At 34.6% G+C, this 25,353-nt stretch overlaps 1 protein-coding gene across 3 annotated transcripts in view; it reads right to left on the bottom strand.

Annotated features, from left to right (window-relative positions):
- Window positions 1–8,509: 8,509 nt before the first annotated feature.
- Window positions 8,510–25,353, bottom strand: part of rnf217 (ring finger protein 217) — a 40,224-nt gene continuing 23,380 nt past the window's right edge. The window contains 5 exon segments of one of the 3 annotated variants that reach the window (NM_001082853.1): window positions 8,510–8,589; window positions 13,909–13,980; window positions 18,179–18,380; window positions 20,125–20,289; window positions 24,168–24,398. In NM_001082853.1, coding sequence (NP_001076322.1) covers window positions 8,510–8,589; window positions 13,909–13,980; window positions 18,179–18,380; window positions 20,125–20,289; window positions 24,168–24,398 — 750 coding nt within the window. 3 annotated transcript variants of the gene reach the window in all.

Consider the following 25,353-nt stretch of genomic DNA (forward strand, 5'->3'; position numbering starts at 1 on the left):
AAAACATATAGCTTAAAGGGCTAATAATTTTAACCAGAAGAAAAAAATATTATCAGACATACTGTGAACATTTCGTTGCTCTGTTAAACATAATTTGGAAAACATTTTAAAAGGAAAAATAAAAACCTAAAGAGGGCTAATAATTCTGACTTCAACTATATTTACATGGAAAATAGGAACATTTTAAACTTTGCGTATTGCATTACATTCTAAAATGTATTTTATTTTAAATGTTTTCTATTTTAAAATATGTTAAGACAGTTAATTCCAGTGATGCAAGCAATACAAGTCAATTTGGTTTCTCTGATTTCAAAACAGGCCCAGACTGGCTTATCGGGAGGAGAGGGAGTATTCCCGGTGGGCCGGTCCGTTTTTTTGGCCGCAAGGGCCGGTGTCCCTAGCTGCTTGCACTCTCAGCAGTCGCACTTTTTTCAGTTGATTATTTTTGACCATAACCTCACACTTTTTATTAATTATTTTGCCACAGCTCCGCTCTTTTTATTTATTTTCTCGCAAAGTCTTGCAGATAATTGTAAATATCTGTAAACAATTTTGCACAGAATATATATTTAGGTATTGCAGGAAAGAACACTGTGATGTTTTAAAGAATAGTGTTTGTATTTAGCTACCCTTTAATGTTCTCATATTTATGAAAAACATTTGAAGTTGTAAAGCAGCTGTGTCCTTCAAAAAGACGTGATCGTGTCACTAAAAAATTCAATACATTTAATTTTAATCTTTATTTTTTTTATACATATAGCTTAATATATATTTGAATTTATTTGATAAATTTTCATTTCAAGGTTTGGATATTTATGAGCACCAATTCTTACAGAAAATAGATTCTGATAGTGTAAAACATAATGTCTTAGTAAAACAATATTTTTTGCTTTATTCCATGACTACTGATGACATCTCTTCAATATTTTTAATAAAAATGTTGCCATATTGTGCACTTTTGTACATAAAAAACAAGAAGTGCCATGTTTGCGTTAATTTTAGACAACACAATGTCCATGCTTTCAATCCTCTAGAGTTGTTTAAGATCACCAGAAATCTAAACTGCCCTTAAACTGCACACGTCAAACGACAAGCAACAGACCAGAAGTCTAGTTATTCCAGTGTTGTCTAAGCAGGTCTGTGCGCGTGAGATGAGCAATGAGTTTTTTTTGTTATTTTTTTTTATCAGAAAAAAAAGTTTATATAAAAAAAGTTATATTCATAAATAAGTAATAAAAAAATATATATTTTTAATGTTGTCTCCACATTACTTTAAACATTTTTAGCGGTCTATGAGTTTATAGTATTTATTCATTCATTCAACCATGGTAAAATTGTGTGTGACTGCCACAAGATGGCGTATTTCGACAGTCGTGTAAAAATGTTGTGCGCAGTGGAAAGGCGGCTTTGGAGCTACATATCTGCCATTACATGGACAAGTTCCAGTCATGCAACGCTCACACGCACCTGTTCCAGATTCCACTGATTGCACACTCACAGCCAGATCCAAACACAGGTTTGATAAAAACTGTCAACATAACTATATTTAACATTGATGTTAAATGGAATACCTACACAAAGTCAAGTCCACATATTCCTTGATTGTTACTGACGAAGACGCATAACTTTCCTGTTCTGAATATTCTTATCTACCTGCGTTTAGATCCGCACTGGAAAGGATTGTCGGAATACGTCCTCTTGTGGCAGTTGCACAGAATTTTTTTAGTTTTGTCGCACACCATAATCTGTTCGCAGTGTCCGAAATAAAGGAGTGCCATTGCAAGAGCCTTAACTCTTCGTGCGTTCACCAAGGTTGAATGTAGAAATGTATAGATCGCTAAACATTTTGGAAAAAATGTGGAGACAAATTAAAAAATATATATTTTTCATTACTTATTTATTAACAGAAATGTTTTTTAACATATCGACTTTTTTTCTGATTCAAAAAATAAAGAAAAAAACTACTATTTCACATCTTGCACATACGGACCTGTTGGACAACACTGGAATACTGTACATCACATCTGGTCAGCCGGTCGCATACAGTCTAGTCGCAGAGTTCAAATATTTTAACGAATCCGCAGCTCAAATCGTATCTGAATTTTCCGCATACGGAGATGATCGGAACTCCGCACATCTCCCGGACTACTCTCCAGTGGAAATGAATGACCTCCGGTCTGTCGCTTGTTGTGTGCAGTGGAAAGGGGGCTTTAGCCATGAAGTGTGCGTGTGTGCTGTGTATGTAGTTCTTAATGATCCTCCAGGTGTGAGTGTGTGCAATTAGTGGAATCTGAAACAGGTGTGTGCGAGCCGTGCATAACTGGAACTTGTAGACTAAATAACCCTAATAATACTCCAGGTGTGAGTGTGTGCAATCAGCGGAATCTGAAACAGATGCATGTGAGCGGTGCATAAGTGGAACTTGTAGACTAAATAACCCTAATAATACTCCAGGTGTGAGTGTGTGCAATCAGTGGAATCTGAAACAGGTGCGTGTGAGCGGTGCATATCTGTAACTTGTAGTTCATGTAATGGTGGATTTGTAGTTCAAGGTAATCTACGTGACCTGCCGCCGCTAGTTCGCTGGTGATCATAACAAGAGTAAAGATCAAAAATACAAGTGAGACCAAATGTTGGCAGCTCCTTTTTAATTCTTAATTAAATATGCTAAAGACATTTGCTGTCTGCAGGCCTGAATTGACTTTTAAATTTGAAAATAAAGTGCAGCAGCAAATGTAACAATGAAAAAAGAGAACAAAACCACAACATACAATGTGCATTTTTTCCTTAAAAACAAAACATCAACGTGACACGTGTTGTGCTCTAAATCCAGACACATACTACAGTATTTTTAGGGAATAAAATATTACAGGTCTTTGGAAATCAATCACAGCAGATATGCTCTCAAAATATACACAATGAACTCATATTTGAGTAAAGGTCAATCCCGTTGACAAAAGGCACCGTCTGTGGAGAAAAATAAAATAAAGACAACACCACCCAATGGCAGTCAAAGCTTTCATTTTTATAAACTAACATTCTGATTCTCATCTTCCTCATTATATAAATATGTATGTACAGATAATTGAGTTATCTGCACCGGAGTGATAAAGCAGTGTGTTTCTCCCTGAGAATAACAGTGGCTTTCACTATCAGCCTGAGTGCATTTTCATAACATGATTGTCTCCAAAATCCAATCGGTAACCAATTTGAAATGATACCTGCCATCCATTTGAAACCAGAGTTGATTTGGGTCTAATTACGTTGACTGGCATTTCATTCACTCTTTTAAAATGCTGGGGTTAAACTTTTTAATATTGCATTTAACAATGACATATTATGCCTCTTCTCATAGTATGTAAAATACATCTCTGGTGTCCCCAGAATGTGACATTTCAACTTAGAATACCCATACAAATCAATCATTATAACTTGTCAAACGTTCCCCTATTTAGCTTTGAGCAAAAGCATGTTGTTTTTGTTTGTGTCCCTTTAAATGCAAATGAGCTGGTGCTTTCCAAAAGTGGGCGGAGCCTTTGCACTAATTGACACTGCATAAATAAATAAAAAAGTGAATCTCATGCAGCAGTATTGTAACAAACAGCTAGTAACAGAATAAAGCCTTATATGTTTAAACCAGCCTGATCTCGCGAGGAAACGCAAAATTTGTACATTTTGTCAGTTTAGTGGTTAATTTGTACGAAATTGGTTTTACGAAAATGTACGATTTTAAAAAGGAGGCGTGGTGGCACCCAACCCTGCCCCTAAACTTAACCGTCATTGGGTGATGAGCAAATCGTACTAAATTGTACGAATTAGATTGTACGAATTCATACGAATTAGCCACTAAATAAAAGCAAAAAAGTTACGAATTTCCATGAGATTGTATTGAAAATACATATTTGGTGTCCCCAAAATGTATTTGTGAAACTTCAGCTGAAAATACCCTACACATACATCATTATAGCTTGTCAAACTTTCTCCTATTTAGGTGTGAGCAAAAGCATGTTGTTTTTGTTCGTTTCGCTTTAAATGCAAATGAGCTGGTGCTTTCAAGAAGTGGGCGGAGCCTTCACGCTATTCTGACACTGCATAAATAAATAAACAAATAAATCTTATGCAGCAGAATTTTAACAAACAACTAGTAACAGATTAAAGCATTATGTTTAAACCAGGCTGATCTCACGAGGAAATGCAAGTATTTTACATTTTGTCAGTTTAGTGGCTAATTAGTAAAAATTCATACAAGTTCAGTCGTACGAAAATGTATGATTTTAAAAAGGAGACGTGGCACCCATTCCAACTCCACCCCTAAACCTAACCAAATCGTGCGAATGCCACTGAATCACGAATTACGAGCTACGAATTGCCGTGAGATTGTGTTGGTTTAAACCACAGTCAGACAATGTTGGAGAGGATGAGGTTACAACTTCCAGACTGTAGGAAGATTTGTGTAAATGGTTAGGGGACACATTTACGTGTGCAGTAACGTATAAAACTCATCACCTGCTCTGTTCTGATGTAAAGATAAGAACAATTCTCATCTTTACAGAAAACGTAAGCCCCGTTCAGATCATTTTCACCAATTTCAGTATGATTTTTAAAAATCATAAATATTTCCCCTTATGGATTGGATGTGTGCATATCTAAATTACATTTTGAATTAACAAATTGTGTTTTGAATTTACGCATTGTGTTTTAAATTTATTAATTGGATTTTTGTATTTCATGAATTGTGTTTTAAATTTATGAATTGCGTTTTGCGCATTTATGAATTGTTTTGAATTTACAAATTGTGTATTACATATTTATGAATTGTGTTTTCAATTATGAATTGTGTTTTGCATATTTATGAACTGTTTTGAATATACAAATTGGATTTGCATATTTATGATTTTTTTGTGTCATTTTGAATTGTGTTTTGAATTTACCAATTGTGTTTGGCATATCTATTAATTGTGTTTAGAATTTACGAATTGGATTTGCACATTTGTAAAATTACAAATTGGATTTGCGCATTTTTGAAGTATTAAAACGAATTTACGAATTGTTTTGCATATTTATAAATTGTGTTCTGAATTTACAAATTTTGTTTTGAATTTACGATTTGGATTTGCTTATTTATGAATTGTGTTTTGAATTTACAAATCAGATTCGCATATTTATGAACTGTGTTTTGAATTTACGAATTGTGTTTTGCACATTTATGAATTGTGTTTCGAATTTACGAATTGGATTTGCGTGTTTATGAATTGTGTTTTGAATTTACTAATTGTGTTTTGCATATTTATAAATCGTATTTCAAATTTACTAATTGTACTTGCGTTTATGAATTGTGTTCTGAGTTTATGAATTAGATTTGCGCATTTATGAATTGTGTTTTGAATTTATGAATTGGATTTGCACATTTATAAAATAACAAATTGTATTTTCAATTTATAAATTGGATTTGCGTACTTATGAATTGTTTCGAATTTACTAATTGGATTAGTGCATTTATGAATTGTGTTTTGAATTTATGAATACATTTTTATGAATTGTGAATTGGGCATGAATTTTATTTTGTAAATGTATTATTTTTAAGATTGATCTGGCTCCTTATAAGGGGACCAAAATGTAACATTGCAAAAAATTACAAAAACAAAACGACTGGATTGCACCTTTAACCATTTTTTGGGGGGGATGTTGACCGTTGCACTAGAGAGACGGTTATTGCACCTAAATAGCGAAAAAGTCAGATTTTCCATTTAATGTCACCTTTAAAATAAATGTTAAACCCAATTGTTAAGTAGGTCCATATTTTACCCTAATAAGGGCTAAAACATTACCAGCATTTTTTAGAGTGTGAAACTCCAGCCAGACAACGCTTGCTAACCTTTTCCTACAATGCCTTTCCCTACACTTTCTGGCTTTCCTCCAGACCAGGCTTTGTTTGGGTATTAAATAGCCGGCGCAAATCAAACCACGGGACAAACGTTAGACGTGAGGCTTCAGGGGTTGCCTTTTGTTTAAATTTCATTGCATTGTACCCTAGTGGAGTGAATATAATGTGTCTAATGGTTATATATATTTGTTGGCATGCTACAGTATTCTGCATGGGGCTGAAAAAAAACCCAACACATGGCAATGGATTACAGTGGATATGAATCTATAACACTGTGCAATATACAGCAGGGGTGCCAAATAGTCTTGTGTCGCTCAGTGGCTACATTTTGCTGTGCAAAAGCAAATATATGCTAGAAATTAATGTTAAAAAGTCGATATTAGGGACTTTAAATGTCTAAGAATCATATACACTCAAGTAGACTATGCTGTTATGCATCTAAGAGTTTGTTCAAGGTGTAAGGCATGCACTAGGTTTTGATGTGATGTTTAAAAGTCTGAGACCACACTGAAAACCAGGGATTAAAAACCAGGATTACATAGAAATATTTTAAGCAAATTTCTCTATTAATCATGTGAACGCCAACAGATGGTCAGATTTTTTTCAGGATGTTTAACATCACTGTCATATTCATTAAAACAATTCCTAGGGAATAAGAGATGAATTGCTCACAGACATTAAATGTGCTTTATGAAAGGAAACACATTGAATTTTGAATTCATGTTGATTACTGCACCAGACTACCAAATTATTTGTAAAATTCAAGTAAAAGTTTCACTTTAGGCACAATTTTAATTGTTATACTGAGAATATAATTGACATTTTTGACTGTTTCCTAACATTACAAATTTTTAAATTTAGTTCATATTATATACAGTGGAGAAAATAAGTATTGAACATGTTTTATCCTAGGAATAATATTTTGAAAGAAGCTGTTGACATAAAACAAAATCTTGATGGTTCTGTAGGTTTTGTTGATCAAATCTGATCTTTATTTTGTATTCTTTATTAGATTCAAGTCAGGTAATTGGCTTGGCCATTCTACAGCTTGATTTTCTTTCTCTGAAATCATTTGAGAGTTTCCTTGACTGTGTTTTGTATTATTGTCTTGCTGAAATGTTCACCCTGGTTTCATCTTCATAATCCTGGTAATGTAGATGTTTACAATGAGAAAGGGCAGAGGGTTGCTGAAGAACTACTGAGAGACTTCAGCTGCTGTCTGGGCTTTCACTGCCTTTCTAAACCTCCCTTTTTTCATGTGTTCAAAATTTTTTCCCTGCATCATTTTATTTTATTACACATTACGGCATTTGTAATCTAATTAGTTTAATTTTCTTTCCATATATGGATTTCTTTGGTTGTTACCAACATCCGGGGAAAACTTTAAGTCAACAGCACCTTTAGAAATATGTTTTCTGAGAAAAATGGTGACGTGTTCAATACTTATTATCCCAGCTGAACAAATTAAAAATAAAATGTGTGTATGGACACACACAGACACATAATAGTGTGTGTATGTATATATATATATATATATATATATATATATATATATATATATATATATATATATATATATATATATATATATATATATATATAGACAAATACTAAACAATAAATCTAATATATAATAACTAACTAAAACAATAATAAATGCATTTATTTTATACATATATAGAAAGAAATCTTATGTAAATCCCTAAATATATATGTTTATGTATATTTAAATATAGCTAATTATAAGAAAATTACATTATACATTTTTTTTTACAAATATTTATCATCATATAATATTATATTATTAAAAAAATGTAAAAATCCTAAGTTATTTATCAGCATAACAATTAAATTAAGCCAATTTAACCATGCATTTCAAAAATATTTCTAAAATAACTAGCATTCTAGAACAATCTAGCATTTTCAAGAACAGTCTCAGACTCCGACCTCACAGTGTGTTTAGTGTTTGGTTTCCAGCTGTAGATTTGTGCAAAACACAGAGCCTTAACACTTTCTGAATGACACAGTGGTGATTTGCATGACCCAGATGACCTGTATGTCTTGGCGTGAAGCTGCGGGGTCCAGTGTCATTCTGGACCTTTTGTCTCCACAGTGCAGTAGACAGAAACGTGTTTTGTCGATCATGCAAATTCCTGCGGATGTTGGCACAGCATGAAGGGCAGGGAGGGATTGAGAGGGGATAAAGCAGGACAGACAATAATTCATCTACTCACCATCATCAAGCACTAAACGCTTACAGATTAGAACATCTGATGCACGTCACAAATAGATTGAAGGACACAATTATTCCCGCTGTGTGTGTGTGTGTGTGTGTGTGTGTGTGTGTGTGTGTGTTCACTGCAGAACACTAGCAGAGTTCCATTCCTAAAACTAAACTGAATCCAAATCAGTTTTGGGGTTATAAATAAAACATTCCGAAATAGAATCTCCTCAAATTAGTCTTTGATCCCAATGCCAAAGACGGGTCACTGTGCAAATGGAGGATATTGAAGAGATGCAGCGAACAGGAAAGCTGCCCCTGTCATTGTTGTATGTGAGTGGTCACTTGGCACCCGGGGTTATTTTTGGGTGTGTGTGTTTGTGTTTGTATGTCATGGTCCTGAATCAGCACAGCCAGCGGCCTGAGCCCTGCGAGCGCTTCCTCCTCCTCTTACAGATGTAGTAGATAGGAAGAGCAAACAGGCCTGCGGAGAGATCAGTCACAACATAGAAAAGCTCAGTTCAACAGTGAAAATCTAAATCTGTAATCATAGTTTACAAACCATAAAAATTGAATAAATATAGGATATAAAAATTTATTTGGCACAACAAAGACACAGTTGAAGTCAGAATTATTAAACCCACTGAATTATTAGCCCCGTTTATTTTTCCTCCAATTTCTGTTTAACTGAGGTAGATTTTTTTCAACACATTTCTAATCATAATAGTTTTAATAACTCATTTCTAATAACTGATTTATTTAATCTTTCATGATGACAGTAAATAATATTTTACTAGATATTTTTTTAAGACACTTCTATACAGCTTGAAGTGAGATTTAAAGGCCTAACTAGGTTAATTAGGTTAACTAGGCAGGTTACGGTAATTAGGCAAGTTATTTTATAACAATGATCTGTAGACTATCGAAAAAAAATATAGCTTTAAGGGACAAATAATTTTGACTTTAAAATGTTTTTTTATTTTTATTTTTTTTAATTAAAAACTGCTTTTATTCTAGTCAAAATAAAACAGACTTTCTCCAGAAGAAAAAACATTATCAGACATACTGTTAAAATGTCCTTTCTCTGTTAAACATCATTTGGTAAATATTTAAAAAAGAAAAAAAATTCAAATGGAGCCCCCCCTAATTCTGACTATAACTGTATTCTAACAAATGTTTAGAAATTATACAGTGTATAATCCTGGCCTGGCAGACAGGGCATAGACTTAGCAAGGAGAGGGCCTTAAGCCCCAGTCAGATCACAATTTTTATTGTCGGTTACGAAAGTCAATACAGTATGTTAAATTATGCAATTTTGTCTTAATAAAATCTTGAGTTGTCGTGGGTAACAATGTGCCAGACTTCACGTTCCTTCATGATCAGTCATCCCATGACGTCTACAACAAGCATTATTTTCCAAAGCAGTCACATGTCTTGCTATAACATTATTTCTTATCTCAAATGAAATTTTTTAATCTTATTTTAGTCTCAATAAACACTGATGGCTTTCCTTTTTAATATTAAGATATTTTCTTTGAAATCTAAATACCCTTCCATGGGTTTATTAAATACTTCGCCTGACCTTGTCATGAGTGAGACGAGAAAATCATAAGCACATAAGCAGCAGCTTGAAAAATCAGATGTTCAAGACATAATATTTAAAATAATGACATATTAAAAAATTAACAAATATATAACTGAGATTTGTGATACAATCACAGTGAAGCATTTATTAAATCCTTATTTTCCTCAGAGCAAAACAAATCATCCACCCGTATAGTTGAGTAGTGGAGGGGCTCAAACAAAACTACAATTAGTATATTTTTCTTGTAATAAATATCTTTTTGAAACGAATTTCGTTTGCTATAGTTTTTATCTTAATTTTAATATATCTTTTGTTGGTCAGTTATCTATAAACCAGAATAACATTTCAAAACAAGTCCGCTATATGCGCCTAAACACTGTGAGATCGTGTTGGTTTGTTAAATAAAATAATAATCTATCCTAAATAAAGTTTAAGTGAAATATTCACAGTTTCAGAGAAGTCTATATTGAACTGTTTTTACTGAAAATGACAAATTTGAATGATTTGCAGCACTGAACGTGTTCCCAGATTACCTCAGAAGAACAATCTGTTGGAAGGCTGAGAGAACTCAGAAACTCGTTGTGAGAATGGAGACGTCTGCATATTTTTGCCTGTCTCTAAGATAAAATTGCTTAATACATCTTAATATTTTAGAAAAGGTAGTTAAAGTTTACATATCCAATGATTGATCTTATCCACCCGTCACCCACCCTTAAGTAAATACGCAGCCTAGAAAAAAACAATTTAACATGCACGACTTTCTGCGATGGTGTCGTGAGGTGTCGCTGGCATGGTATCGGTTGTCGTGAACTATGCCACATTACACAAGAAGAAACTGTTGAATCTTGAGTCATGACGCCCATTTGTCGTTTACGAATCCCCACAACACCCTACAGCAAGAAAATCGTGTCAAAATCAAGACAAATTCGTGTGGTCTGACTTGGGTTTTAGTTTAGTTAGAACCAAAATATATGTAAACATTATTGTCAGTTTTCTGGACTGTTTTTCACATTTTGCACTTCACACCAAAAAACACTGATTATTGTAAGATGTCTTTTTACACTTGTGAGATAAAAATTTTTTTTTTTACTTATTTAATTTCAAAAACACAGGCAAATAAACATGCAAACACGGTTAACAATACTTTTCTATAGCTCTCACTGTATGGAAAACAGAAAAGTACTTCTGAGAAAAGTAGGCAAATATGAATGCAACATACATTTATTGAACAATACAAATTTTAACGGTTCCAAAAAGATTCATGAAAGGATTGTGAAATATTCAAATTCCATTAAAAATGTACAGTACATTGCAAAAGTCTTAGATTTGTTTTTGTTTTTCTATCAATGGTTTATAATAGTTGTAATATCATTCTTCATCTGAAAATGGAAATTATAGCTGGAGGAAAAGCAGCCGATAAAGTATTGACAGTAATGAACTGGACTCCACGGGATCCAGACCTGAATATTATAGAGTGGGTATAGGATTACCTGGACAGAGGAAAAAGTAATAATTAAAGATGTCTAAATATAAAGCAGAATTTGTCAAAGAGGCCTGAAACAAATCTAAATTATTTGGTATACATATTTTCTGCACTTTCTGTTCAGGCAGTAATTGTTTATCAAATGAACGTAAGAGATTTTCACTATTTATCACCATTTGATGATTTTATAGCCATCTGAATCAAGAATGTTTGTGTTTTTCTCTCAAGACCTACATCAAAATTACCAGCCAAATCACCTACAGTTTTTTGACAAACACCAGGATTATGTTGTGGTTTAACTTTCATCTGAATCCTGTTGGAAAATAGGAATCATTTTTTTTTATTATTTTTGTCTCTTTTTCTTTTAATCAAACAATTATTTGTATTGGTCATGTAAGGGTCATATATTAACTGAACTTTTACTGTTGTGTGTGAGTGCTGTGCATACTAATTAGCATTTTTGCAGAAGTAGATAGATGAGGGTCCAAAATTAAATTCAGCTCTGCAGAAACGTCCTGTCTGAAGAGAGGTGTTAAAACTGAACGCAGAGCACAGAGACTTGTATGCTTTTTTTTTGTTGTGCAGAGAATTCGTAGAAAAAGTGGAAGTATGTCTAAGGTGCAGCCAATAGTGGACTGAACAATGAATGACAAATGACGAATTTCATTAAACTCCACCTGTTAATATCAGTTGTGTATATAGGCTGGAGTCAGGAAATGTATGTTTGTTGTGCACCTCCTGAATGTAATTCTTGTATTGCATTGGGGTAACGTAACCCAGAGCTCTGTCATCGAATTATTCATTTGAATCTAATAAATTACTAATATTTTTGGCATTGAAGAAAACCCTCTCCAGACCTTTTCTTATTGAACACGCATGGAATTGGCTTGATATTCCAACAATCCAAATCTCTGAGTATACAAAGGAGATCAATCCAAAAATAGCTTTTAAATCCATTTTGGCCACTGAAATGCACACACTCAAAAAATATAGTTGCTTATTTAAACTACTTATTTAAAATGAGTTGAAACAACATAATTATTAAGTTTGGGGGGACAACTCAATTCTTTTATGTTCAATCCACTTAAATTTTTTAAAACGATAATGTTAATCGATTTTTGTTGTGTCAAGACAGTGAATAGAGGATATGGGAGATTTAGGGATAGCAATAGGAATAGTGTGGAACCCAGCATAGAAATTTGGATCAGTGTGTAAGTGCAAACTCTTTATCATTTACTAGCTGTCAAAAGCAAGTGTACCAAATCTAATTGGCTGTTGTCACTATCTGTTTGTTAAGTGGGGATGCATGGAATACTGTTTCTGCATCAAACCTGCTACTCATTTGAATTGAGAAAATATTCGTTTATGACCACTTTTTAGTCATATCACACATTAAAGTGAATTTTACATAAAATCATGGTGTACACAATAGTCTCTGGACTTGCTGCATTACAGACATCAATAATTTAACAATTTATAAAAAAAGAATAATCACTTTCTGGCCATCAGATATTAAGCATGGATATGGACATAGACCTGTCCAACTGCTCGATAACGCAAATTTCTAATCAGCCAATCACATGGCAGCAACTCAATGCATTTAGAGACCATGAGACATGGTCAAGATGATCTGCTGCAGAAAGAAAGGTGATTTAAACGTGGCATGGCTGTTGGTGCCAGACAGGCTGGTTTGAGTATTTCCGAAACTGCTGATCTACTGGGATTTTCACACACATCTCCAGGGTTTACAAGGCAACAGAGACTTTAAATAACCACTCGTTACAACCAAGGTATGCAGAACAGCATCTCTGAACACACAACACGTCCAACCTTGAGGCGGATGGGCTACAGCAGCAGAAGACCACACCGGGTGCCACTTCTGTCAGCTAAGAACAGGAAACTAAGGCTACAATTTGCACAGGCTCACCAAAATTGGACAATAGAGGTTTAGAAAAACGTTGCCTGGTCTGATGAGTCTCGATTTTTGCTGCGACATTCGCACGGTAGGGTCAGAATTTGATGTCAACAACACGAAAGCATGGCTCCATCCTGCCTTGTATCAATGGTTCAGGCTGGTGGTGGTGGTGTAATGGTGTGAGGGATATTTTCTTGGCACACTTTGAACCCATTAGTACTAATTAACCCAAGTATTGTCGCTGACCATGTTCATTACTTTATGACCACAGTTTACCCATCTTCTGATGGCTGGAGCAGGATAACAAACTATATCATAAATCACGAATAAACTCAGACTGGTTTCTTGAACGTGACAATGAGTTCACTGTAGTCAAATGGCCTCCACAGTCACCAGATCTCATTCCAATAGAGCACCTTTGGGATGTGGTGGAAGAGGAGATTTACATCATGGATGTGCTGCTGACAAATCTGCAGCAACTGTGTGATGCTATCATGTCAATATGGACCAGGAATATTTCTGAGGAATATTTCCAGTACCTTGTTAAATCTATTTTACTAAGGATTTAAGGCAGTTCTAAAGGTAAATGGGGGTACTAGTAAGGTGTACCTAATAAAGTAGCCAGTGAGTGTATGTATATATATATATATACTGTATATATTGCAATCGTGATTTGTATTAAAAAAATTGTAGAAAGTAAGAAAGTTGATAAGGGTTAAAAATAGCAGAAGAGTTGATATCACAAGGCAGATTTAAGAATTTTTTTTAACAATTGTCATCTGATCATTTGTGAGATTTATAAGTGTTACAGAATCCTTACCTACGACCAAAGCCAGAGCTCCGACAACCACCACCAGGACAATGACCACGGGAGCCACCAGCACTTTACTCACTGTCAAACACAAAAGAAAAAAAAAATGCTTTCAGACGCACATAAACAAACACATTTACAACTCTTATCTACTGCTTGACTAAAGAGAAATGGATGGAGTGCATCGGTCTTCCTCGGAGAGTTGTTTAAACTGAACTCTGTGACCTTTTGACCAAACACTGCTGTCTGTGATGTATGAATGATGGAGTTTCATATTATGGTTGAATGCACTGGCCTGAGGACAGCACACACAATCACCGGCTCATGTAAAGTATACACAATGACATATGCAAACTAAAAGCAGATCATTGAGCCACTATCAGGAGGTTGTAAACTAGCCCGGTCTGGAACTGTGTAAACTATTCTTTTCAGCTGCTCTAGTTCTGTCAGGACATTTTGTTTTAGCTATAAATCCTGAACGTAAAAGCGAACTCGTATTTTGTCCCTGGGAGTGTAGAGATTGTACAGTGATAAAAAAATATCATAATAAATTTTTAGTGATGAGCTTGCGATCCACATTGATGAGTCAAGATGACTAAATAAAGCAGAATTCTTTTGAGTTGACTCTAGTGGTTTGATATAACAATGATTAAGGTCTTTCATAATAATTGATGTATCATCCAATCATGGCTATTTGGTTTAATCACACATGACTGGGATGAATGCGTAAGAATAGGAAGAAAAATTTAAATGTGTCAAAAAGAAAAGATGTGTCAAAAAGAAGAGAAGAAAATTAAAAACACTGCTGTAAAAACTAAATCTTAGCGCCCCCATGCTTTTAGATGTTTAGTTAAACTAGCAATGTCTAATGATTTCTGATTCTATCTAAAGAACAGCACAAGCACTTTATAAAACAGTCCAAATTAAACTCATTGATGTTTAATGTTTGAACTAATTCTCTTAAAAAAAACAATTACTGCTTTTGGCAATGTTTGACTGAAAATGATCAGTGAACTCAAACTTTCCTTTAAATAATAAGTGGTAATTTTAAGATTTAAAGGATTAGTTCACCCAAAAACGAAAATTACCCCATGATTTCAAGCCATTCTCAGTATACACTCACTGGCCACTTTAGTAGGTACAGCTTACCAGTACCGTGTTGGACACCCTTTAGCCTTCAGAATTCCCTTAATCCTTTGTGGCATAAATTCAACAAGGTACTGGAAATATTGCTCTGAGATCTTGGTCATACAGACATGATAGCATTACGCAGTTGCAGCAGATTTGTTGGCTGCACATCCATGATGTGAATCTCTCGTTCCCCCACAACCCAAAGGTGCTCTACTGGATTGAGACCTGGTGTGGAGGCTGTTTGAGTACAGTGAACTCATTGTCATGTTCAAAAAACAAGTCTTCATGTTGTTGATGGCAAATTCTGACCCCACAATCCGAATGTCGCAGCAGAAATCGAGACTGATCAGAACAGGCAACGTTTTTCTTCTATTGTCCAATTTTGGTGAGCCTGTGCAAATTGTAGCCTCAATTTTCTGTACTTCCTGACAGGAGTAGCACTGGGTGTGGTCTTCTGCTGCTGTAGCCCATCTACTTCAAGGTTGGACGTGTTGTGCGTTCAGAGAAGCTCTTCTGCATACCTCGGTTGTAACGACTGGTTATTTGAGTTACTGTTGCCTTTTTGTCAGCTGGAATCAGTCTGGCCATTTTCCTCTGGCATCAACAAGGCATTTGCACCCACAGAAATGCCCCTCACTGGATATTTCTCTTTTTCAGACCATTCTATGTAAACCCTAGAGATGGTTGTGTGTGAAAATCCCAGTAGATCAGCAGTTTCAGAAATACTCAGATCAGCCTGTCTGGCACCAACAACCATGCCACGTTCAAAGCCTCTTAAATCACCTTTCTTCCCCATTCTGATGCTTCGTTTGAACTGCAGCAAATCATCTTGACCATGTCTACTGCGGTCATGTCATGCGATTGGCTGATTAGAAATTTGTGTTAAAGAGCAGTTGGACAGCTATACCTTATGAAGAGGCGGTGAGTGTAAATGACTTCTGTAAGATAAACAAGGTTATTTTAAGCAGTAAATTTTACTCCAGCTCTTCGATGCTGTATAATGGTGTTGGATAGTGACCTTTTTAGAAGCTTCCAAAAGTGCATAAATCCAACATAAAACAAGCCCATATGCCACCAGAGGCTTAACGCATGTCTTATGAAGTGGATTAATGAGTTCTTGTAACAAATATTTTACATTTCTTAATTCTTTAAAACTCAAATAACTGCCTTCTGGTGGCTGCCACATGTGCAAACTTCTTGGCTGATCTCTATCTTGACATGTAACATGAGATGCATTTGTAGTGGAAGAGTGAGAGTAAGATTAATAAACTGTAAGATATAATGTTATACAGCAACACCAATCCAACCAGATTTCTTGCTTGTTGTTGTCTTCTGTGGTAAACAAATTGTGTGAGACACATCTATGCCATAATGCCTCATCATACATGCATTTGTCAGCCACCTAGAATCAGTGATTTAAGCTTAGAATTTAAAAATTTGAAATATCTATGTTACAAAAGCACATTGATCTGCTTCATAAGACATGCGTTAACCCCCTGGCGGTGTGTGGTTAGTTTTACGATGGATTTATAAACTTTTAAGAGCTTCAAAAAAAGGGCCATTATAGAGCATGGAAGAGCCAGGATGGCATTTAAAACTACTCTGACTGTGTTTGTCTGACAAAGGAAAGTCAAATAAAAAAAAAAAAGATGGCTTGAGAGTGAGTAAATTTCAGAGTCATTTTTGGTGAACTTATTTTCCTTTAACTCGGTCTTCATTGTTAGGAAGTTGTTTCTAAAACAACATATAGAGAGTTTCAAGAGTTCACATTAAGCTGATGATTGATTATAAAGCTTGTTTGGCATGCTGTCCCAGGAGAGAGCCCTGAGCTTATGAGATCCTCGAGCCCTGGGCACCCTCCCGTTTGCAGGGTGAGAGGGGAGTTTGAGCTCAGGTAGATCTCGATGACTCCCCCCGGCCTATTTGTAGCTAAGTGATGGTTAAGGATGACTGAGGAGCTGTGTACTCGCTGAGAGCTTGACTATGGTATAATTTTTGTGTGTTCAATTTATTTAAGGTGCATGATATTTGGACTGCGGGATAAAAACGGAGAACCCGGGGAAAACCCAAGCGTGCACAGGGAGAACAAGCAAAACTCCGCACAGAAATGTCGTCTGGTTTAGTAGGGACTTGAACCAGAGGCATTCTTGCTGTGAGGCAACAGTGCTAATAACTGGGCCACCGTGTCGCCCGTTGGAAAAGGAGGAAAAGTTGGGTGGGGGCGTCTTCAACTTGAAGATATTGAGATAAGAAAACTCTGGTTATTTATAGTGAGTTAGGAATCATCTGATTGGATAATCAATCATGAGCTGATGCTGGAACAGCTAAGAACAATCATAAGCACATGATCCTCTCGAAATGTGCTTATAAAATAAACTTCACAAAGTAACTGGGCGCCGCTAACAGCTGCCGACTTGCAGCGCCGATGTGCGTACCCTAATAGAAACCTATGTTTAGAACTCTAAAATGCATGGCGCTGCGAGCAGCAAGCTCGGAGCGGCGCATCTGGTGTGCATCCCCCTTAAGACTTAGCATTCTCAAATGGGTTCAAGGAGAAAATGCCATGATGGAATAAACAATATGCAGTAGCAAAGGCTGCTATTCACAGTACAATAAAACTCCTGTAAATTACAGAGAGCAACTAAAGCACACTATTGTACTGTAGTTAAAGCAAAACATTCGAGACGGCTGAGTTAAGCTCAAGTTATGTTTATTATCTAACTATTAATATTCCAAATGAACATATGTTGAAGGCAAAATGATCAGCCCTGTGATTTTTTATTAGTTTTCAAATATTCTGTTTAAGTTCTGTTTTTTGTCTTTTGCTTTCAATTGTATATACAGTCAAGTCCAAAATGTAATATTCATACCCCTGGCAAAATCTGACTTAAAGTTTTTTCAAATGTAAATAAAAGCTGGGAAATATTTTCTTCCCATAATGATGCCCCTTGTACATTGTCTTATACTATGGGATTAAATTAATTATCGGAGAAGGCGGTGTCATTTCCGGTTAAAAAAAAAAAAAAAAACTTGATGGTTGACGAAAAGTATCTTTAAGTCAGAATTTGCCAGGGGTATGAATAATTGCGGGCTTGACTATGTATGAATCAAGTTCAGCGTTTTGCTGAATGTCTGAATGTCCACTTACTGCAGACGGAGCCTCGGACCAGCCGTCGTAGATGCGGTTTCTCTGGCAGGTAGCGGTATTTGCATCCAAACACACTCAGGTTGGAAGTGTGGTCCCCGAAGAAGCGCAGATGTCTGTACTTCTCCCCACAACGGTAACAAAAGTTAGTGCTGCATTGTGTGCATGTCATGTGATCACAGCCCTCCGTTCTCTGAATGTGGATCTGTTGGTATATAAAGAAGAAAAAAGCACTAATTTCAATTACAGAACAATTTCACAACTGAAAGCTACATTTGCTTGAATATCAGCCAACAACTGACTTGTTCAATTAGTCACTTCATTTGTTTTTTTTCTGATCGGATAGATATCGGATTTCTGTAAACTGTTTCATGTCAAGGTTTCATCAAGTCAAATTGTAGACTTTTTAAGACCAGGAAGAATGACATTTCAGACTTATATAGTATTGCTTTAATGGCCTAGCAAAAAAAAAAGTTATTTCTTGGCCACATATTTTTAATAATGTGTCAAAACAAGCAGACCTTAGTTGTATACGTACCTTTTTTTCAACATAGCTTAGATGTGTTGTTGGTGATTGGATGTGTTTTGGATGGATTGGGTAGCTTTACATAAACAAAGGAGTGCTGCGGCCCTCCAGGAATCGAGTTTGAGACCCATGGCCTATATATTGCGATATATATACAATGTCACTAGATGTCTCTATTTCGAAAAAGAAAATTGAGACGCTGCTGCTATGACTAAATTAGAGATGTGACCTTTTCAGTCACAAACTGCTGTCTGAACATCAGCATTTTTAAGCTTGTTTGACAGCTGTGAACTTGTTTCACATTGTTGCAATAATATAATTATATTGATGCTGAAACTATATATTGTGCAGCTCAACAGTGACATTATAGTTATTTCAACCAATAATGCAGTATTCAATGTTACAGCTTGAAAGACTCAATGACTGAGAGAAGCTCTTCAGTGTGAAGATCTTACTGTAACTAAGCCCTCAGGTGTCTGGCTCAGGTATGTGCACTATGTCAGACACTCAAGTTATGAGGTGTCCTCCATGAACGCACATGTCCGGATAGAAAACAGCAACGCCTTTTAAAAAATGTTGATCTCTTAAAAATGTGTCAGTGGATAAAAAAACTGGTCCCAGATAAATTTCAATACAGGACTGCCTTGCCCAAACCCCAGTCTTATGACTTGCTGGAATGCCATGATTTTCAAGAGCATAATTACAGAAAGACAGGAGGAAGTGAAAAGAAAAACACACTATTAGTGCAATCTTCAGATGGGAACATTCAGTTTTTACATTGTCTCTGTTTGTGTGAGCTAGGTAACTCCTTTGCGTTTTAAATCGGCCAGGTTTTCTCTAGCATTTTACACATTTTCCATTTTAGCAAAGCTTCTTACTTAACAACAATCCAGCCTCTCTCTAAAGTTCACAATCAAACAGGCTTGTTATACCACTGTGCCTGTAAGGCCTTAGCATGACTTTTATAAGTTCTAGTAAATTTTAAAAAATCTAATAATGTAAGAATCATAAACCATACAAATGTCAATCATATTGTTGATTTATATACTTCATAAACTTTAGAATAAAAAAAACATATATATATATATATATATATATATATATATATATAGAGCTGTTGTATAAATATATATATATATATATATATATATATATATATATATATATATATATACAATAAATATATGTTATATACAACATATATATATATATATATATATATATATATATATATATATATATATATATATATATATATAATATATTATATTATATTATATTATATTATATTATATTATGAGAAATTAACACTTTAAAAAAAGCAACAGTAAAGTGATAAAAATGGATTTAAAAAACATTGGCGTCTTCAAAACATTGAACTCTGCATACACATTTCTAAGGTGTACAGTACATTGTTCATTACCTTGCAGCGTGGGCATTTCTGAGCGTTCCTCTGGCCACGTTCGATGACACTGGCCCAGTGGCGCAACAGTTTGTCTCCTTTCCTGTAGTCCCGACACTTCAGGCCTTCATGCCAGGGCGAGTGGCATTTAAAACACCAGACAAACTGGCACTTGGTGCACTGAATCTGTAGTGGAATATTAACACTGAATTATTAATAGAATTAACAAAAAAAGATTAAGATTGATTCAGACAAATAGTTCTGTATTTAAAGGGACAGTTAACCCAAAAATTTAAATGTACTCACTATTTACTTAAACTCGACTGGTTCTATACCTTCATGCGTTTCTTTATTTTTTGTTCAAAAAAATAAGTCAAAATGTTTCCAGCTTTCTTCAAAATATCTTAAAGTTCCTGTGAAGCGTTTTGAAATGTGCATGTTTTATTCGATGTTTGACATAAATCTTAACTTGATTTGGTCCATTTGATTGGTCAAGATTTGATGAGAAACTAAAGTATGAGGTGACAAGGTGAAAAAAAAAATGTTGATTCATTTATGTGGAAGAAACAAAATACAAACTTTACATGTTTATTATAGCTTAAATGTTTTGTGTAGCTTATAGATATCCTTAAAGACTAACACACTGATACAAACATCTAAAAAACGTTATTTTAATTTCACTGGACTTATTCAGAAGTTTATGTTTTGGGTGAACTATCCCTTTAGCAATAGTGTTGTGCTGAAAATCCTATAGCACTTGTTGCTGGACAGAAATGACAATAATAGCTTATAAATTTGTATGCATTATTTTTTACCAAATAATAAATTACATCTTTTCCTCAGCTTGTTTTTTTTTCAATTAGGACAGGTATTGTTATTATTTTTGCATCTGATTATTGATTTGTATTCATTTTAACTTATGCACCACAGTTTTTAAGTGAACTATAACCATACATGTATACATGTTTGTTGACAATTTCATAACAGTAGTTGGCTTTAATTTTTTGAAACACTTTTATTTTGTACAAAGACACAGTTGTGGTGTTTCTGGTGAAACAGACTAGTTTACAATAAGTAATGTACAAAAATAACACCAAATATTGTATTTAATTTTTTTATTAACAGAGGAATAAAATGTGTGTGTGTGTGTGTGTGTGTGTGTGTATGTATGTATGTATATATATATATATATATATATATATATATATATATATATATATATATATATATATATATATATATATATACATACACATATATATACATACACATATATATATATATATATATATATATATATTAGAGCTGCACGATTCTGGCTAAAATGAGAATCGCTATTTTTTTGCTTAAAATAAAGATCACGATTTTCTCTTGATTCTGTAGATATAAAATAAAGGTATGGTAAAAACAAACATAGGGCACAACCTCGATGATAATATTATGTGTAGGTCTACTGGTTTCTATAAATAATTCTATTCTATATTAATCTATTCTCATAATAATTCTGATGTTGAATTATTATGTTTGAGATATATGCTTGCAATCTGTCATATTAGACAATTGAATTCACTGGTAAAATAAGACATTTGCCATTATCAGATTATATTCAACAATATATAGGCTAGATTGTAAACATTTATTTTCATGCACAACTGTGGGTTCGCTATGAAAGAAAAAACATCAAATGCTTGTCGTAATCATAACTCTAAAATTTGATATGATCATTTAAATGAAGTGCACACTTTCAGCTTTATTTTGACTGCTAAGTGCTTGTTCATACTTCACACACGGCTCCCAAACGATCACTCTGTGCCACAAACTGAATATTATTTACAACTGTATTACCTGTTAGTCGCAACATATGTAGGTTCTGTTCACTAAAGTAGACGCGCGCGCGTCTATCATTAAGATCGTCTAGTGAGTCGAATCGAGATAGCGATCTTTTAACGATTAACTGTGCAGCTCTAATATATATATATATATATATATATATATATATATATATATATATATATATAGGGGTGTAACGATTTATCGTTGTACGATTTATTGCGATGCAAAAATGTCTCGATATGCATCGTGGCGTTATGACGATTTGATTACGATATGACGTCCGTTTTCTCTTATTAGTTGAGCTGTTTGCACGTGAGCTACGTTCCACCTGCTGTCGCACGTGAGTTCAGATTGCAGCCGCAGTAATGTTAGCAGACCAAGATGAGTGGAGTTGAAATAGAGGATGGCCCATCCTCTCAAAATCAGACGTCTGGCAACATTTCGGTTGTCCAGTCATTGCTTTAGACTCGTCCGCTTTTTGACACGCATACTGGGTCAAACATCCTAAGTTTTAAAGTCTTCACAGTGATTTACATACTTTGCACAGCGACATGGATACCTCCTAATGGTGTTGAAAGAGTCACATACTGTATTTATAAGGTACAATTCACCCTAAAATATCATTCTGTCTTCATATAATGATGTATTGGCCGCCGCAAAATCACACAAGACGTGAGCTGTTACTACGAAGGGCGGAATATGATAGACGTGCGCGTATGGCAAGCCGATTTAGCATTTAAACCTTTGATCTGACTATCCATAAATATATTTAGAGATATCTCTAATTATATTTTGACTAGTCATAATTATAATTCGACTAGTCAAAATATAATTAGAGATATCTCTAAATGAATTTAATTAAATATGAATTAAATATATTTATGGATAGTCAGAACAAAGGTTTAAATGCTAAAACGGCTTGCCATACGCGCGCGTCTGCTTCAATGAACAGAACTTGCAGGTTGTGACTAATAAAGTAGTAAGCAACATTCAGTTTGTGGAACAGAGTGATCTTTCAGGAGCCGCGTGGGAATTATGAACAGCACTTAGCAGTGGAAATGAAACCGAAAACGTACACATTATTTAAACAACCATATCGCATTTTAGAGTTATGATTACGACGAGCATAAAGCTAAATTTGAGTACAGAGGTACACAAAAATGCACGTCAACATGATACACTTGATAGCGCCGACATCAGCGACGCCGAAGAAATAGTAAACCTGCCTAAACTGCTGAAAAGAGTCACGACTGTCCTGTGTAATGAAAAGACGGCCACCCTGTCACTCATCATGCCCAACATGAAGACAGCCATACATAAAAACCTCTCAGACAGATACACACAAGTTCAGGATTATCTTATAGAACTGCTGATTACCTGGAAATGTGGATTTTTTTTGCACACAGAAAAAACGCAAGTGACCAAGCAAAGCCTTAAGCTCTTACTGTTAAATTCAATTGAATAGAAAGCTTATTTTTTTGCACTTTTACTTATATTGTTCCTTAATTTTGTCTCTGTCATTTCAATAATATTTTTAAGAAGTTTTTAAATTGTTTTATTTTCCAGAGACAGGCCTGTTTAATTTATTTTCTTAAAGAAGGTTCAGTTTAACAAGTTGAAACAAAAGAAATACATAAAAAATAGTTTACTTGGTAAAATTTGCATTTTAGTAAAATTTTAAATTTTTATTCCAAATATCGTGATACATATCGAATCGTGAACATTATATCGTGATACACATCGTATCGTGAGCTGAGTGTATTGTTACACCCCTAATATATATATATATATATATATATATATATATATATATATATATATATATATATATATATATATATATATATGTATGTATGTATATATGTATATATATATATATATATATATATATATATATATATATATATATATATATATATATATATATATATATATATATATATATACATATATACATACATACATATATATATAGATTTGTGTAGAGTATACATTTTAGATACTCTAACCACCTCTGCCCTAACCCCAACCCCAACCTAACAGTCTACTTATTATCTACTATTAACTATTTGGCATGTAGATGCAATATAACTTAAATTCAACAAATGGACCATCAAAATAAAGTGTGACGATACATTTTACAGTGAATATGACCGCATTAAAAAACATTTTCTGCAAAAATAAATTATTTTCCGACTAAAACAAGAATGAAAGACACAAAAAAAGCTGACCTTATACTTATGTTCACTTTTGGTGGACGACTGTTGGCTGCGACCCCTCAAGGACGTAAACAGGCTGCACTGAGGACACGGTTTTGTGCTGGAGTCCAATTGGCTCAGTTCCAAAAAGTACTTGTATTTTGCAAGTTCCTCACTGGTCAGGTGTGAAATCACCAAGTTCTCCTCCAAGAAACCGCTGCACTCGGTGATGGGACACACCAAGTGCGCTCGACCCACGTGAACCTAAGAAGAAATCCAAATTTGAAGAAAACATGCAATGAGCCAAATTACAATGTAATTCAGCCCTTCAAATGTATAGCTGAATTATTTGCCTTCCTGAATTATGATGACAGTATATAATATTTTACTAGATATTTTATACTAGTATTCAGCTTAAAGTGCAGTATAAATGCTTAACTAGGTTAATTAGGTATAACTAGTAATGGTAATTAGGCAAATCATTGTACAACAATGGTTTGTTCTGTAGATAATCGGAAAATATGGCTTAATGGGGCTTCTAATACTGACCTAAAAATGGTTATTAAAAAAAAACTGCTTTTATTCTAGTCAAAATAAAACAAATAAGACTTTCTCTGAAAGAAAAAAAAGGAAATACTGTGAAAATGTCTTTGCTCTGGTAAACGTCATTTGGAAAATATTTCCAAAAGAAAGAAAGGAAATTCACAGTAGGGCTAATGTGTAAATATACAGTATACAGCCTGCTTGGAAACTGTAAACCATACAATAATGTTTGGAGAGTGATTTAACCTTCTTGGAAATCCTTGGTTTGAATCAGTGATTGCGTACAAGGAACGTTTTATGTACACAAACGATGTACAGTATAATAGCCTGTACACATGCAACGCTTTACCTCCAAGTCAACCATGAACGTCACCTTCTCCCAGAATCACCGAACTCTAGTAATACGTGACTGAAGAGGGTTCAGCAGGCAGGAACCAACCCTAAGGCCTGGTTTTCACAAGCTGAATGCCGTATGATTTGCTGATAAATGGATCGGTGTTAAATGACCTTTCCCAGTCTCCTAAAGGGAGTTAAGAGATCTCATGGATCAGTGAGATCCATTTCATCCTCATTGTTCATATAACAGCAGGCTTTGGTGTAGCGGGACTGTGACTATCAGCACCTCCCCTGCCAGAGGATTACGTCCTGCCACTGGTTCCCCACCCATCATCTTTCG

Source organism: Danio rerio, chromosome 20 (assembly GCF_052040795.2).
Source record: "Danio rerio strain M-AB ecotype USA chromosome 20, GRCz13ab, whole genome shotgun sequence".
NCBI lineage: Eukaryota > Metazoa > Chordata > Actinopteri > Cypriniformes > Danionidae > Danio > Danio rerio.